The sequence below is a fragment of the Phocoena sinus genome, chromosome 5, assembly GCF_008692025.1.
Source record: "Phocoena sinus isolate mPhoSin1 chromosome 5, mPhoSin1.pri, whole genome shotgun sequence".
Lineage (NCBI taxonomy): Eukaryota > Metazoa > Chordata > Mammalia > Artiodactyla > Phocoenidae > Phocoena > Phocoena sinus.
This window is the reverse complement of record NC_045767.1, coordinates 75,041,110-75,055,775: the sequence shown is the minus strand read 5'-3', so window position 1 is coordinate 75,055,775 and position 14,666 is coordinate 75,041,110. Positions and strand designations below refer to the sequence as shown.

The 14,666-nt window shown below is 44.0% G+C and overlaps 1 protein-coding gene across 10 annotated transcripts in view; it reads right to left on the bottom strand.

Moving 5' to 3' along the window:
* Nucleotides 1–844: 844 nt before the first annotated feature.
* Nucleotides 845–14,666, bottom strand: part of PDGFRA (platelet derived growth factor receptor alpha) — a 47,598-nt gene continuing 33,776 nt past the window's right edge. For all 10 annotated transcript variants that reach the window (XM_032632077.1, XM_032632081.1, XM_032632073.1 and 7 more), the window contains 6 exons: nt 14,513–14,635; nt 13,459–13,570; nt 12,269–12,368; nt 12,050–12,155; nt 10,569–10,810; nt 845–4,239 (listed from right to left, as the gene is read on the bottom strand). In XM_032632077.1, coding sequence (XP_032487968.1) covers nt 4,092–4,239; nt 10,569–10,810; nt 12,050–12,155; nt 12,269–12,368; nt 13,459–13,570; nt 14,513–14,635 — 831 coding nt within the window. In that variant the 3' untranslated portion in view covers nt 845–4,091. The remainder of the gene's footprint in view (nt 4,240–10,568; nt 10,811–12,049; nt 12,156–12,268; nt 12,369–13,458; nt 13,571–14,512; nt 14,636–14,666) is intronic.

Genomic DNA, 14,666 nt, shown 5'->3' with positions numbered 1-14,666 from the left:
GCTTTCTCCAGTTGCAGTGAGCAGGGGCTACTCTTCGTTGCGGTGCACGGGCCTCTCATTGCGGCGGCTTCTCTTGTTGCAGAGCACGGGCTCTAGGCACGCAGGCTTCAGGAGTTGTGGCATACAGGCCCAGTAGTTGTGCTCACGGGCTCTAGAGCGCAGGCTCAGTAGTTGTGGTGCACGGGCTTAGTTGCTCTGCGGCATGTGGGATCTTCCCAGACCGGGGCTCAAACCCGTGTCCCCTGCATTGGCAGGAGGATTCTTAAACACTGCGCCACCAGGGAAGTCCGTGAAGTCATTTTAATAGCAAAGGATTGGAAACCATAAATCTACAGGAACGAGATTGCATAAATTATGGTATATTTACACAATAGGATACTATGCAGCTGATAAAAAATTAGGAAGGTTTACCTATGTATGCTTGTGACAGAGATCTCTAAAAGATAGCACTTAAAGAGAAAAAACACTGTGGACTCTGGTGATAATGATGTGTCAATGTAGGTTCCTCAGTCTTAACAAAGGTACCACTCTGTGGGGGATGGTGATAATGGGAGAGGCGGTGCATGTACGGGGGCGTATGAGGGAAATCTCTGTACCTTTGCTCGATTTTGCTATGAACTTAAAACTGCTCTAAAAAAAATTAAGTCTATTAAAAAGAAAGAACAAAGCACATTATAAAGCATTACATAAAGTACAATCCCATTTAGGTAAAATATAAAGCAAAGTAGAGATGTGTATATATGTATATAAGCAGATGAACAAAAAGGGGGCTGAAAGGATAAAAGAACACACAAAAAAGATGCAGTTCTTCCTCTGGGAAATGGGACAGGGACAGGGAAGAAGATACGGTGAAAAAAGACTTTAACCTTTTATTTTACGTACTTGAACAATGTTTGAACCGGGTCCAGAGTAAATGCAGTCTTGTATTCCTTGTGCAGGGGAAAATGCACAAAATGCTACTATAACAAACAATAGACAGGATCAAAGATGAGCTAGGTGCCAGTCATCTTTAAGCCAAATGCTGGTTCTGAGAACAAACGACCTCAAATTATGTTTGAAACTAGAATTTTCTATTGGTTTCATTAAACCCATAATACAGAGTCCTACTAGAATGTCACTAAAGTAAATTAAACAGGGTTGGTTTAGTTTGTGGTTAAACTAAAGACAAAAATGCTAAAACCTTAGCATAATTTAAAATTATATATATATCTCATTTATTGAAATATAAAGATCTTCATTTACACGTTTTAAAACAAAAACATGAACGGGGCAATTTGTAATACAATTGTACCGGTAGACTCTTCCTATCGAGTTAGTTCTCCAACATTCACCACACCACCGTTTTGGGAACATTTACGTATTTTTCTCTTTATTATTTCTAAAATATAAATTTTGGACATTCAAAAGTGCAACAGTTAATGTGCCTGTGGGGAATATCACAGTTAAAAAAATATAAACAAAGGCAGTGATACAGCTTGTCATAAATGTTTTGGCAGTATTCTCCAAGTCTATATAGAAATACATATATACATATTGATGTATAACATCATTTTATCTCACGTCCCTCTTCACAAAAATAGGACCATTTTGTACAGATTGGCAGACCACATTTTAAGGACATCATCAATCGTTTAAAAAGTCACAAATTGTGTTTCTCAGGCCAACTTTGATTGTCTTCATAAAAATAGAAAGCAGGAAGGATTGACAAATTTTCATCTGGGGTCTTTGCAGGAGGCCAGAAAGGAAACAAATCTGTCACACACTGAAAACACTATTTAAGAGAGAGAGGGAAAAAAATGCAGCCACATACAAACTCAGGTGACAGCATTCGTCAGGACTAGATCCTGCTGGTCTGAGAATTCTCATCCAGCCTCATGATGTCATGCAGGACTCAAAGGACATCAAAATGCAAAGCACCAACAGAAGGAGGCTGTACGATAAACAGGGAGCGATAAACAGAGTGCTTGAGCTGTGATCCTAGAAACACAAACGTATTTCAAGTCTAATTGGCTCTACAGAACCTAGTCAGGTTTTCTTTTTAAATTGGCCAATCTGGCTCAGTCTTCACACTTACCATGAAAAAGGTGGGGCTTGCATTGAGATTACACCAGTAGGTAGTCAAGTACCTTGTTATTGCTTCTACATCTTCCAAAGCATCACCTGCCACGAGTACGCACAGTGATTGCAGTAATCACAGCCCATGTTTCATTCATATGGTGTTAGCAATTAAGTGGTATCGCACAGAATGCCAATGAACCCACAACAACCGGTTTGACAATCTGGATGGATGTGACAATCTGTCCTCCCCTCTAACCCCAAAATATCAGTAAAACTTAACAATTTTTTCACCAAAATAGTGACCTGGTCATACAGAGACTTGGTACACTGACTTGCATCATTTTTGTACATGCCTTTTGGCGGGAAACTGGTGGGGAGGGGGTTCAGTTCCCCATGCAGTGAGATCTACTAAACCAAGACTTGGCTTACTCAGTCTCAGCTAAGACTGTGATATTAAATTAATTAATTAATTACCAGATATATGGCGTTAAATGTCACTGACCCAGAGCCAAAGATTCAGATGGAGGCTTCCTACATGGTTGATTTCTATTTCAAATTATTTTTTTTCCCATGGCAACTTCCTGTCATCTGCGCCGGTGTTCCCCAAATCCGGCTGATCAGAACAGCCAGAATGTTTATAAAAATACAGGTCTCTGCTCCCCCAGACCTAATTAATTCAGAATCTCTCGGATGGGGACATAGAATCTCATGATTCTGGTTGCCAGTTACATATGGGGACCGAGGATCCAGGCTATGGCACACACAGCCTTCACTGAACAATGCCTTTATTGTCTCAGAGTTCCAAACTATTTCTCCTGGGGGTAAGGAAGGGGGCTCCTGTTCAGGGCATCCTTCTGACTTTTTCAGGGTTCGCAGAATTAAAAATATCTATGTGTTGAGATCCACCAGAATTATCACCAGGCATGAAAAAAAAATCTCTGCAAATCCAGTCTTTTTGCTGATGACTACTTCTTCCGCTGGGTAATAATATGAGAAGTCACATTAGGCAGAGACTCATGCCTTAATATTGAGAACATTTAGGATTTAGGGGTTTTGTTTATTTATTCCAAATCGCATTACTTCAAAGGGCAGTTAATTGCTTTTAGTACAATGGATTAGGAAACTATTCAGTACATAGTTAAAAACTCTGACTTGCTGGAAGACACTACTCTTACTTTGTTCTCTATGTTCAACTAAATTTAATCCACTAAAGCTATAACCATATTTTATAGAGAAACATGTTATTTAATATAAATGTCAAAAACTGTCAAACTTGTCACCTACTTAGTAAGGATTTTTTTTAAATTGTGCTTTTTCTGTAGGGAAAACGTGTTACATATTACACATTTAGTGTTACTTATAACAGTAGCATGATTATAAACGTAGATTACAATATGAAAATGAGTTGTCGGGCTTATAAATGACCCAAATCTAATAAACAAAGTTGGTTAATTATTATCTTTTATCTCCTCAACACTAAAAAAAAAAAAAATGTAAAATGCTATAGTACCAGTACCTTTTAAGGTTCAAAAGTGGTTTTGCATGTACTTCATAAGAAAGTCCAACAGCAGCTGATACCAGGTTTCAAGCGTGAAGTACATGGGTGGACTGAGTGGTCTCTCCAGAAGTCCAGAGAAGATAGTTAACACAAATCAAATCCTTGGTTAGAGTTATTTACATAATTACAATGCTGGAGTTTTGCTGCAGTAAAAGTTGTGTACGTTGGAATCTCACCAATGCCCCTGAATCGCAAAGTTTGTCTCCTGTGGCCCGTTATTTCCTTGTCCAGCTACCTCCATACTTCACATGCCAATGAGATGCTACTGAAGCATTGCCAGAGGCCACAACAAAAAAGTTCATTTCAGAATATCCCATTCATTCGTATTTAGAAGGCTCCCTGAGGCCCTTGGCTGGGAACTTCTCTTTACACATCATCCAAGTCCTCCCCTCAAACTTTGCATTGCAGTAAAGTGGTTTTCTTAAAAGGATCCAAGTTGGTTCCAGGAGTGGAAGGTCCCCTCCGAATCTGCCAGTTACAGGAAGCTGTCTTCCACCAGGTCCGAGGAGTCTATGCCAATGTCGTCCATCATGTCGATGTCCTCGATGGTCTCATCCTCTCTCTTGATGAAGGTAGAACTGCTGGAACCTGTCTCAATGGCACTCTCTTCAGAGGTCTGCGAGCTGGAGAGGGGAAAGAATAGAAAAGATCACAGTCAGACCAACTAGACCATGGGGGCATTTCCAAGGTGGCCCCCCAAAGGCAAAGGAGCTCTTTCTGCAACATCCTTTGGCATTCAAACCCAGGCTACCCAGCTGGGCAAGATTTTGCCACCAAGCCAGACGCAGCCCCCATCACACTGCAGTGGGCCTTATGGAAAACCCAGATCCACAGGTCATCTCCACACTTCAGCTTCCCTTCTCTTCTGCCAGATCTTCCATCAAAGTTGCTAACAAGCTATGACAATTTCTGTTTTCCCTACTCAACCCCAGTGGAAGAGAAAAGAAGCAATGCCCGATCAAAAGGCCTGGGGAAGAAAAAGCAGAGGGATGAAATTGGGGCAAAGTGCAGCCGGGTCAGTCACTTGCTAGCCCTGAAAGCTCCTGAACGTCCAAACTGTGATCTCAGGATTTCACCCCACGCCCCAGGAATGCCCTCCTTCCCCTCCTCTTACATCCAATCCCCCCTTGAGTCCTAAAGGCCCAGGTGAAGGCTCTTTACTTACTAGAGTAGCGTCTGAGAAGGGAGTTCTAGAGTCAGACAGCCTTAGATCTGGAATGGTCCACCACTTACCAGCTGTGGGACTTCACACAAGTCCCTTAACCTCCTGAACTTGTTCCCTTGCCTATAAAATAAGGTGACAACAGTGCCTGACAATATTCCAGTTTGTTAGGGAGATTAAATACAGCAGTAAGGCAATAACCATACAGCACTGGGCAGAGTACCTAGCACATAATAAGTGCTCGATAAATGTTAGTTATGATTATTGTTGCTGTTATCCCAACTCTGAATTTGAATAGGGCCCGGATAGTAGATGATATCAAGGAATAGTTGTCAATTTTCTCATGTGTGGTCATGCTATTATGGTTATGTAGGAGGGTCTCCTTATTCTTAGGAGATGTGTGCTGGAATTTCAAACGATTTTGTTTCAGGTGACTTAGCGAGAAAAAAAAGTATGAGTGTGTGTTTGTGATACACACAACACCTACCATATGTATGTATATTATATATATAATATATAGGTAAAGCAAATGTGATACAGTGTTAACAACAGCTAAATCTAAGTGGTAGATATATTCTTACAATTTTTCTGGACACTTAAAATTTTTCACAAAAATTTTTAGAAAATATTCTCTAGCGTCTCCAGACTGTCACTATTGCCTGTCTTCCCTTCTCTGAACTCTTACTCTCTTACTGTTATCCTGCCCGGTGTTGCTAAATTTTCATGTATCTCTTTTAGCTCCAAGCAGATTATCACCTGCTGATAGGCAGGACCACAGCTTCACCTCCTCATGGCGAGGCTGTAGCACCATGCTACACACACGGCATAGAAACCATACCATCAGCTGGGTGGCCACGTGACAGAGTCTCACACATGCATACCAAAAAAGAGGCTCTCTCCCCTCCTTTCCATATCAGTTTCCAAGCAGAGAACCAAGCCTGGCCAATAGAAGCCCATGGGAAACAGTCTGCTACCCTCCACCGTGGGGCCCCTGTGGCCCAGAGAGCTCTTAGAACCTATGGGGCTACTGGACTGAGTTCCCCTTCATAACCCTCCAGATTGGGCCCTTCCTTAAGACTGAGCTTTTGCTCAGTTCCTAGTCTGTACTCCACCTTCCCTCCCCACTTATACCCTGGTCCTAAAGCCTCACTGTGAATCCTAGTCCACTTGGCTGGTCTTAATAACCATCTAGTCCTGGCAGCCTCTCTCCCCAAGAGGCCAAACCCAGTTCCTGGGACCTTGGCCAATGGCTGGACTGTGGGCACAGAAGAAGCTAGCTTCCACCAAGACTCAGCACCACATCATCCTTGCTGCTCATCAGGCTTCACGGACGGGGGTTCCTAATGCTGATGACTGGGCTTATTTCTGGTTCCCAAGCCACAGTGCTCATCTTGTAGCCCAGGACCTGACTCCTGATAGGCTCTGACCTAGCATCCCCAAGTCCTCTACAGCAAGGCCCTTTCTTTCTCAGGCCCACTCGCCTCCCAAGGCCAAGCATCCTGAGCCTGAGGAGGGTGTTCCACAAGACCACCATGCTCACTCCTGCCTGCCTAGACCCAGAGCATCCCAGATCTGGAATCCCCCATCTTTTATGGGCTGAATTGTATCCCACCAAATTCATATGTTGAAGCCCCAACCCCCAATGTGAAAAATGTGGAGACAGGGCCTTTAAGGAGGTAGTTAAGGTTAAATGAAGTCATAAGGATGGGGCCCTAGCCCAGTAGGATTGGTGTCCTTATATCCTTATAAGAAGAGACACCAGAGATGCACACACAGAAAAAGCCCATGTGAGGACACAGCAAGAAGGTGGCCATGTGCAAGCCAAGGAGAGAGGCCTTGGGAGAAACCAAACCTGCCAACACCTTGATCTTGAATTTCCAGCTTCCAGAACTGTGAGAAATTCCTATTGTTTAAGCCCCTTAGTCTGTGGTACTGTGTTAAGGCAGCACAAGCTAAGACACTCACCATCTCAGCCCACCTGTCAGGGCCACAGTCTCGCTGACCTAGTGTAATCATTTGGGACATATTTTGTGTGATTCAGAGAAAGCCAAATGTATCACCCTTACAGAAGTCCCAGTTTTCTAATACAACAACTACCTACCAACTAGAATTGCTCTCTCTGTGGAATACATGTCAAATTCTGAAGTCCAGGCTTCTGTACCCCTAGAACAGTTCTTGGCACCTTTCTTATGTTATTTATCCCAAAGTGATTTTCTAACTTTATTTAGAAGCAGAACCCTTTTTTACAGTTGAAATATTCAGGGCCCTCAAACACAAAGTAACCAAATGGATGACAAATCTGGGGTATAGTGAGCGCTCCAAGACCCACTGTTCAACCTTCTTCCCACCCCCAAGAAGTTCTACAAAAACTACCCAAAACTTGGAGAAACACTGTTTACTAAAGGAACATAAACACATTTAAAAATTGTTCTGAGCAGAGGATAAATAGAAAGGTAAGTCAGACAGCCCACTTTTCCCCATCTCTAAATCTCATCACAAAAACAAACAAACAAAACCTATATTTTTAAAATTACCTGGTGCATACACATAAACAAGGGCTGTCTATATCTTATACCTAAATTGGTTGAGAGAGGTCACAGTTATAAGCCTCCAAAATAATAATGTCATGTACTTCTGCCTAAATATTCATATGTATTCAACTGAATGAGAAAGAGACAGCAATATCCTGAATGAAGAGAGAAAGAGAGAAACTCATAAGCAACTTGGACCTTGAACCTGGGGCCACTATCACCACCTACCTTCTCCTGCCTCTGTCCAAGGGTTATGCAAAGAGAGCAAGGAAGTGGGGCATGGCCCCTCCCCCTGGACCATACAAACCAATGGTCCTAGTGCTGGCTGTGCATTAGCATCACATTGGTAGTAAATTAACGGGTCTAGGTATGATCACCAGTGGCTGCTCTTGTCACAGAAAGAGACAACGGTACAGCATGTACCTCCTGTACACAGCATCATCTTTGAAGCACACTTACCAAAAACCTACTGAGTCAGATCAAGCCTCTAGACTAACTACCAATTTCCAACAAATATAGGAGACAGAAGCATATGATAAAACTCACAACAGTAATGCAAGCAGCAAAATTCTGAATGTGGGAACTCTACAGGCAAATGCTCTGATATTTACACAAACAATATGCAAGGGGGCTAAAAGAGGCAGAATGAACTTGTAGAGCTCTATCAACCAAAGTCAATGTGTGACCCTTATTTGGGTCTTGAACAGAACAAACTAAATGTAAAATAATATTTATGAGAGAATCAAGGAAATTTGAACACTGACTGGAAATCTGATGCTTTTAACTATTTATTGTCCATTTGGGGGGTGAAATAATGGTACTGCAGTTATTTTTAATAACTATAGTTATTTTTTAAAATAGAGCCCTTATCCTTTTGAGATGTATGCTGAAATATTATGGATGAAATGATATGATGTCTAGGATCTGCTTCAAAATAATCCAGAGGGAAGTGGTAGAGGAGGAGTAGATATGGCTATGCAAGCAGACAGGTCATGGGTTCATCAACACTGAAGTTGAGTGGTGGGTACCTGACAGTTCACTACACTGTTTGAATTATGCACGTTAGAAATCTTCCATAATACAAAGTTAGAAAGAAAGAAAGAACAAATCAGCCAGAGACTGCTTGTGCCTCACTCCCAGAGATTATCATTTGGTGGCCTGGGTGAGGCTTGTATAGCAGTAGTTATCAAATCTCCCCAGGTGGTTCCAACTTGCAGCCAGGGTTTAAAACCGCTGATGGGGACTTCCCTGGTGGCGCAGTGGTTAAGAATCCGCCTGCCAATGCTGGGAACGTGGGTTTGAGCCCTGGGTGGGGAAGATCCCACGTGCCGCAGAGCAGCTAAGCCCGTGTGCCACAACTGCTGAAACCCGCACGCCTAGAACCCGTGCTCTGCAACAAGAGAAGCCACCGCAATGAGAAGCCCACGCACCACAATGAAGAGTAGCCCCTGCTCTCCACAATTAGAGAAATCCCAGGCGCACCAACAAAGACCCAACGTAGCATGAATGAATGAATGAATAAATGAAACCACCGATGTAGCGTCAAATAGCCCAGTACAGCCCGCCTCTCAACTTTCTCCTCGGTCTGAATTAAGAAACTAAATAAGAACACAGCAAGAAGGATTTCTCTGGTGGTCCAGTGGTTAAGACTCCAAGCTTCCACTGCAGGGGATGTGGGTTAGATCCCTGGTCGGGGAACTAAGATCCCACAAGATCCCACCCACACGCTGTGGGGCCAAAAAAGAAAAGAAAAAATCAGCAAGAGAGGCTTATATTATTTCAGTAATCATAGTTGCTGTGTCAGTTTGATCAAATTACTTGAGGACTTAGGTCAAAGGTTCTCCATCAGGGAAACATGTCCCTTCCTGCCCCAGACCTCCACCAGCTCCAGGGAGCAAATATAGGCAGTACACTCTTTGACATTGGTCTAAGCAATATTTTTGGACCTGTCTCCTCAGCCAAGAGCAACAACAACAAAAATAAACAAATGGGACCTGATCAAACCTTTTGCACAGTAAAGGAAACCAATAACAAAATGAAAAGGGAACCTACTGAATGAGAGAAGCTATTTGCAAACAATACGTCTGATAAGGGATTAATAACCAAAATACATAAAGAACTCATACAACTCAAAATCAAAAAACCCCAAACAATCCAATTAAAAATTGGGCAGAGGACCTGAATAGGCATTTTTCCAAAGGAGGCATACAGATGGTCAACAGGCACATGAAAAGATGCTCAACATCACTAATCATCAGGGAAATGAAAATCAAAACCACAATGAGGTATCATCTCATGCCTGTCAGAATGGCCATCATCAAAAAGACAAGAAATAACAAGTGGTGGTGAGGATGTGGAAAAAAGAAAACCCTAGTACATTGTTAGTGGGAATGTAAATTGGTGCAACCACTATGGAAAACAACATGGAGGTTCCTCAAAAAATTAAAAATAGAATTACCATACGACGCGGCAGTTCCACTTCTCGGTATTTATCCAAAGAAGATGAAAACGCTAATTCAGAAAGATACGTGCACCCCAGTGTTCTTAGCAGCATTATTTACAATAGCCATGATATGGAAGCAACCTAAGTGCCCATCAACCGACGAATGGATAAGGAAGATACGGTATATATACACAACGAAATACTCAGCCATAAAAAAGAATGAAATCTTGCCATTTGTGACAACGTGAATGGACCTGGAGGGTGTTATACTTAGTGAAATGAGTCAGAGACAGATACTGTATGTTTTCATGTATATGTGGAAACTAAAAAAACAAAACAAATTAACAAACAAAACAAAAACAGACTCACAGAGAACAAACTAGTGGTTACCAGAGGGGAGAGGGGCAAAGTAGGTGAATGGGATTAAAAGGTACAAACTACCAGTTATAAAATAAATAAATCACAGGGATGTAATATACAGCACATATAGGGAAATAATCTATAATTTATAATAACTTTATATGGTGTATAATCTATAAAAATATCAAACTACTATGTTGTACACTTGACACTAACATAATATTGTAAGCCAACTATATCTGAGCAAACTAAAAAAAAAAAAAAAAAAAAATTTAAAGAATCATCTGGGAAGCATTTTCAAAACTAAACAGACCCCTGGGGGTTCTGCCACTGGCTCCCCCAGGACAGATTCAGCACCAGGAGGGCCTCACAATGGGGCAATGGCTCCTCGCCTTCAGGTGCACTGGGGGAGGGGAGGGGAGAGAGCTCGGCGGGAAGCTGAGGTCTCGTGTCTACCTGTGTCTGTTCCTTTTGCCCAAGTCTTCCTCTTCAGGAACAGGGTCAATGTCAGGCAGAGGGATGATGTAGCCACTGTCTGCGCTCAGCCTCTGCTCGTCAAGGCCACCCTCCCAGTCCTTCAGCTTGTCCTCCTCGTTTTTGTAGGTGACGCCAATGTACGCATTGTCGGAGTCCACGCGCATACGTGCCACGGCGGGATGGTCACTCTTCAGGAAGTCCAGGTGGATCTTTTCATAACTCTGCAAATGTTCATTTCACATAGTTACTCAAGGGTTACCGATAGAACTGCAAAAAAGGACACAGATGCTCAGAGCTTACTATTTTTTAACTGTTGACAACTGAAGGAGAGTCAGGTGTAAACTGTTCCCCAGAGATGTGTAACACGAAGAAAGGGCCACCCGTGGCAGAGATCTCCTGCTGGTAGGTCTTGAGATACCAAGAACCCCTTCTCAGTCAGTAGCTACAACTGTGTCCCCAAACGCACACACTCCCTTCTCTGGGACTAGCATGGACCCTTCTGGTCCGCATCACACAGCCTCTCCAGGGCTTGGATGGGTCCCAATAAGAGGTGAACAGGGCTTCCACTGGGAGCACCACACCAGAAGTCTTCCTAATCCCCAAACACTGGAGAAATGTAATTCAAAACTTAGGGACCATTGATCTAAAAAAGACCCCATTTTCAACAATAGTTCCAGTCTGTTCCCATCAACACAATTTCACCAACCAGAGTGTCTCTGACTCTCCTATCGTTAATTTCCTTCCTTCCTTCTGCCTCACTTATGGCAGTTGTAAAGGGCAGTGAGATAATCGAGAAACAAAAGTATTTAACTTCCAGTTCAGCTAACACTGCTCTTCCTCGAGAAGAAGGAAGAGAAGCAATAAGTATGGAAAACCTACATGGTGACTGAATCTGAGAAACTGAGTTTGTTACACAAGTGTGTCTGGGTTTCCTTCTCAGCATCTCAGCAAAAATTTGTTGCGTCACTGTATCCTGCTTGGTTCCATGAAATTACATTTGCTCCTTTGAACAATGCTTCCTATTCCACAAAAAAACCAGCTGGAGCCACAGATAACAGCTGAGGTTGTTCCTTCCAGTCGGCTGGTAAAAGCCAATTTCGCATGGATTTAAGTGCATTCAAATTAGCGATTTAATGGCTGTGGATGCTCTGAGACTTCTAACTGCACAGAGGCTTCAGATACTCAAACATATGGAGAATGAAGTGCTTACAGGTGTTGCACACTCAGGATGAAAGGGAGCCGTGCAGGAAGAGGAGGGTTTCTACTCATCATTGCTACCAAGGGCCCAGGGAGCGCTCCCTGAAGCCCCGGCCACTGGATCACACAATCTTTTTCCTCCTTTGAAAATGCTCCTTTAACGTGGTGTTGAACAGTACTGCTTTCCTGTGCAATGACCAGCTGCTGTCTCCTCCCTTTGCCCATTCCTTTCCACTCACCCATCTCAAGAGGCTCAGACAAACCTTTTTATATTGTCCGGGCAGCAGATTCTCCACAATCTCACTCAGGTGGTAAAAGGAGGGTCTCTTCTCTGGCTCACTGTTCCAGCACTTCACCATGATCTCATAGCTGGAGAAGCACAGGACTCACAGTGGGCACAGGGAGGAACGTCAGGGCACCCCCTACCCCCATAGACCCACCAGGCACGAACACAGGCCCACGGGATAGCAAGGGGGGCTCACACTTCACTGGTGGCGTGGTCAGGCTTGGCCATCCGGTACCCACTCTTGATCTTATTGTAGAAAGTAGAATCCACCATCATGCCAGGGTAGGGTGTACCACCTGAGGACCCAAGAAGAAAATGACCAGGACTGACGAGTGTGTGGTACACTGTTGGAACACTTGGCACCTTTAGAAAATGTTTGGGGATCCCCGCCTTGAAGTAGCGGTTCTTCCAAAGAAATTAAGTGTTACCATCTGCTTGATTTCACAGCCTTGCCCAGTGGAAAGTCATTTCCATCAGAAATGTTCACATAATTAAGGCAGCAGTCTTGAAATGTCTAGATAATTCTCTGTTTGTCACAGAATACGAGACTCAGTTAAGCCACACACTTGGGTGACCCACAGTGACATCTATGGAGGGATGAACTAGGGTCGAAAAAGGAGAACAGGCAGGGAAAGCCCTTTACTGTCACATCAGGACAATAGTGGATTCATGAAACATTTCCCATTTTTGTGGCCAAGGCCAGGTCAAGTTTAGTTTCCTTCCAAAACTACTCCAGGACTCCTCTGTTCTCCGAGCTTCCATTACAATTTTAAATCAGGACCACACAGCTTATCATTAAATGTGTAAGTTTCATCTCCCCAGGAGAACTATCTGGAAGTCAGGGGCGTGAATCACCCCGTCGCAGGGCCCTCACCTGGTAGCTCGGGGCACCTGTGTTCTTCAGTAACCGGTACCTGACTTACTGAATGACTAGAAGGTTTCTCTCCTCCAGAATGATGACCAGGAAGGGAGTCACCATTCCCCTTCCCTCACTGCACTGCTTTCACTGAGTGTCCATCGCCATGAGGTGAGGGAGGGCGAATCCCCACCGGTGAACCCACTTAACCCAAAGTCCAAGGTAAAGAAGCAGCGGGTGAGTGAATGTCATCAGGAGGATTTCCAGTAGGAGACAGTCCCTCTGATGTAGCTCAGAGGAGAAGGGGGGCAAAGGCCAGGGGTGAGGGCACAGTTCCCCAAGACCCCTTCTCGGTCTGCTCGGAAACACACTAGCCGTCGTAAGTGCACAACATGTGAATCGGCTGCAGTGCACCTGACCCACACTAGGTATCTTAACATTGTTTACATCCTGGAGCTTGGAAAACACAGCATCTCCCTTCCAGTGTTGTTCCAGAACAACCCAAACAAGCAGAGATGTCAGGCCCATACCGAGGGAAAAGATCTCCCAGAGCAGAATGCCGTAAGACCAGACGTCACTCAGTGTGGTGTAGAGGTTGTCGAAGATGCTCTCAGGAGCCATCCACTTCACCGGGAGAAAGGTCTGCAGGGAAGCGGGGAGGACGTTAAACCCAGCATATGCAGCTGTGATCTACAGCAGCAGGAATAGAAAGGGGCCCTCTCTGGGCTAATAGCTTGCACTGGCAACCTTGCCCCACAGGAGTATCTCTTTAGTTCACTTCTGTACTCTCGGCACTCAGAAGAGTGCCTGCCACCTAGTGGGTGCTCAATACGTATCTAATGAATGATGGATGGTCACTGCTGCCTCTTACACCCTTCCAAGGAATAACATGCCAAGATATTTAATCCTGAATTTCTACCCCAAAAGCGTGAGCCCTGAATGGACCTGTCCCCTATTTTCAGGTCTTCCTAGGAACAAAATTAAGACCAGACCTAGTGACCCGAGAGCCAATTACATCTTTGAACTATAAGAAATAGTGGGGAGAAGGTTCAAGTGTAGGACAGAACGACTGTCTTTAAGGAAACTGTGCCTCTAAGATGTATTAACTCAAATGGTTTTAACATTTTAGGGGTCGTAGACACCATTTGAAAATTTGATAAAAGAGGTGCTCTCCTTGGAAATAAATGCACAACTTATGTATTAATGACTAACACTTACGGGCTGCTTTGTACGTGCCAGGCACTGTCCCAATAATTTCACATGAATCCAGTGATCTAATACTCCGCAGCGACTCAGGAGACAGGTACTAATGTCACTTCCCTGATACAGACGGGGAAACCGAGGTACAGAATGGCCAAGTAACTTGCCCCAAGTTCCCACACTAGTAGGTGCTGGAGATGGTGCTCACACCCAGGGAGTCTGTCTGTAGAGCCTGTGCTTTTCATACTGACCCCTGGAGCCCGTTCATGAATGTCATGGACTCCGTGTTAAAAATCTGGGGCACTGAATGGCTGGAAGCAACACCTGCTTTCAGAGATGCAAGTGAGGGAGGGCGAGCACGCCAAACAAGGTGAGAGCACGTACGCTGCCTTTTGACACGTAGTTCGAATCATGCATGATGTCTCTGGCCAGGCCAAAGTCACAGATCTTCACGATTTTCCCTTGCGCCAGGAGGACATTGCGAGCGGCCAGGTCCCGGTGGACACACTGCGCAGAAAGGGAAGAAATGACGGGGAGT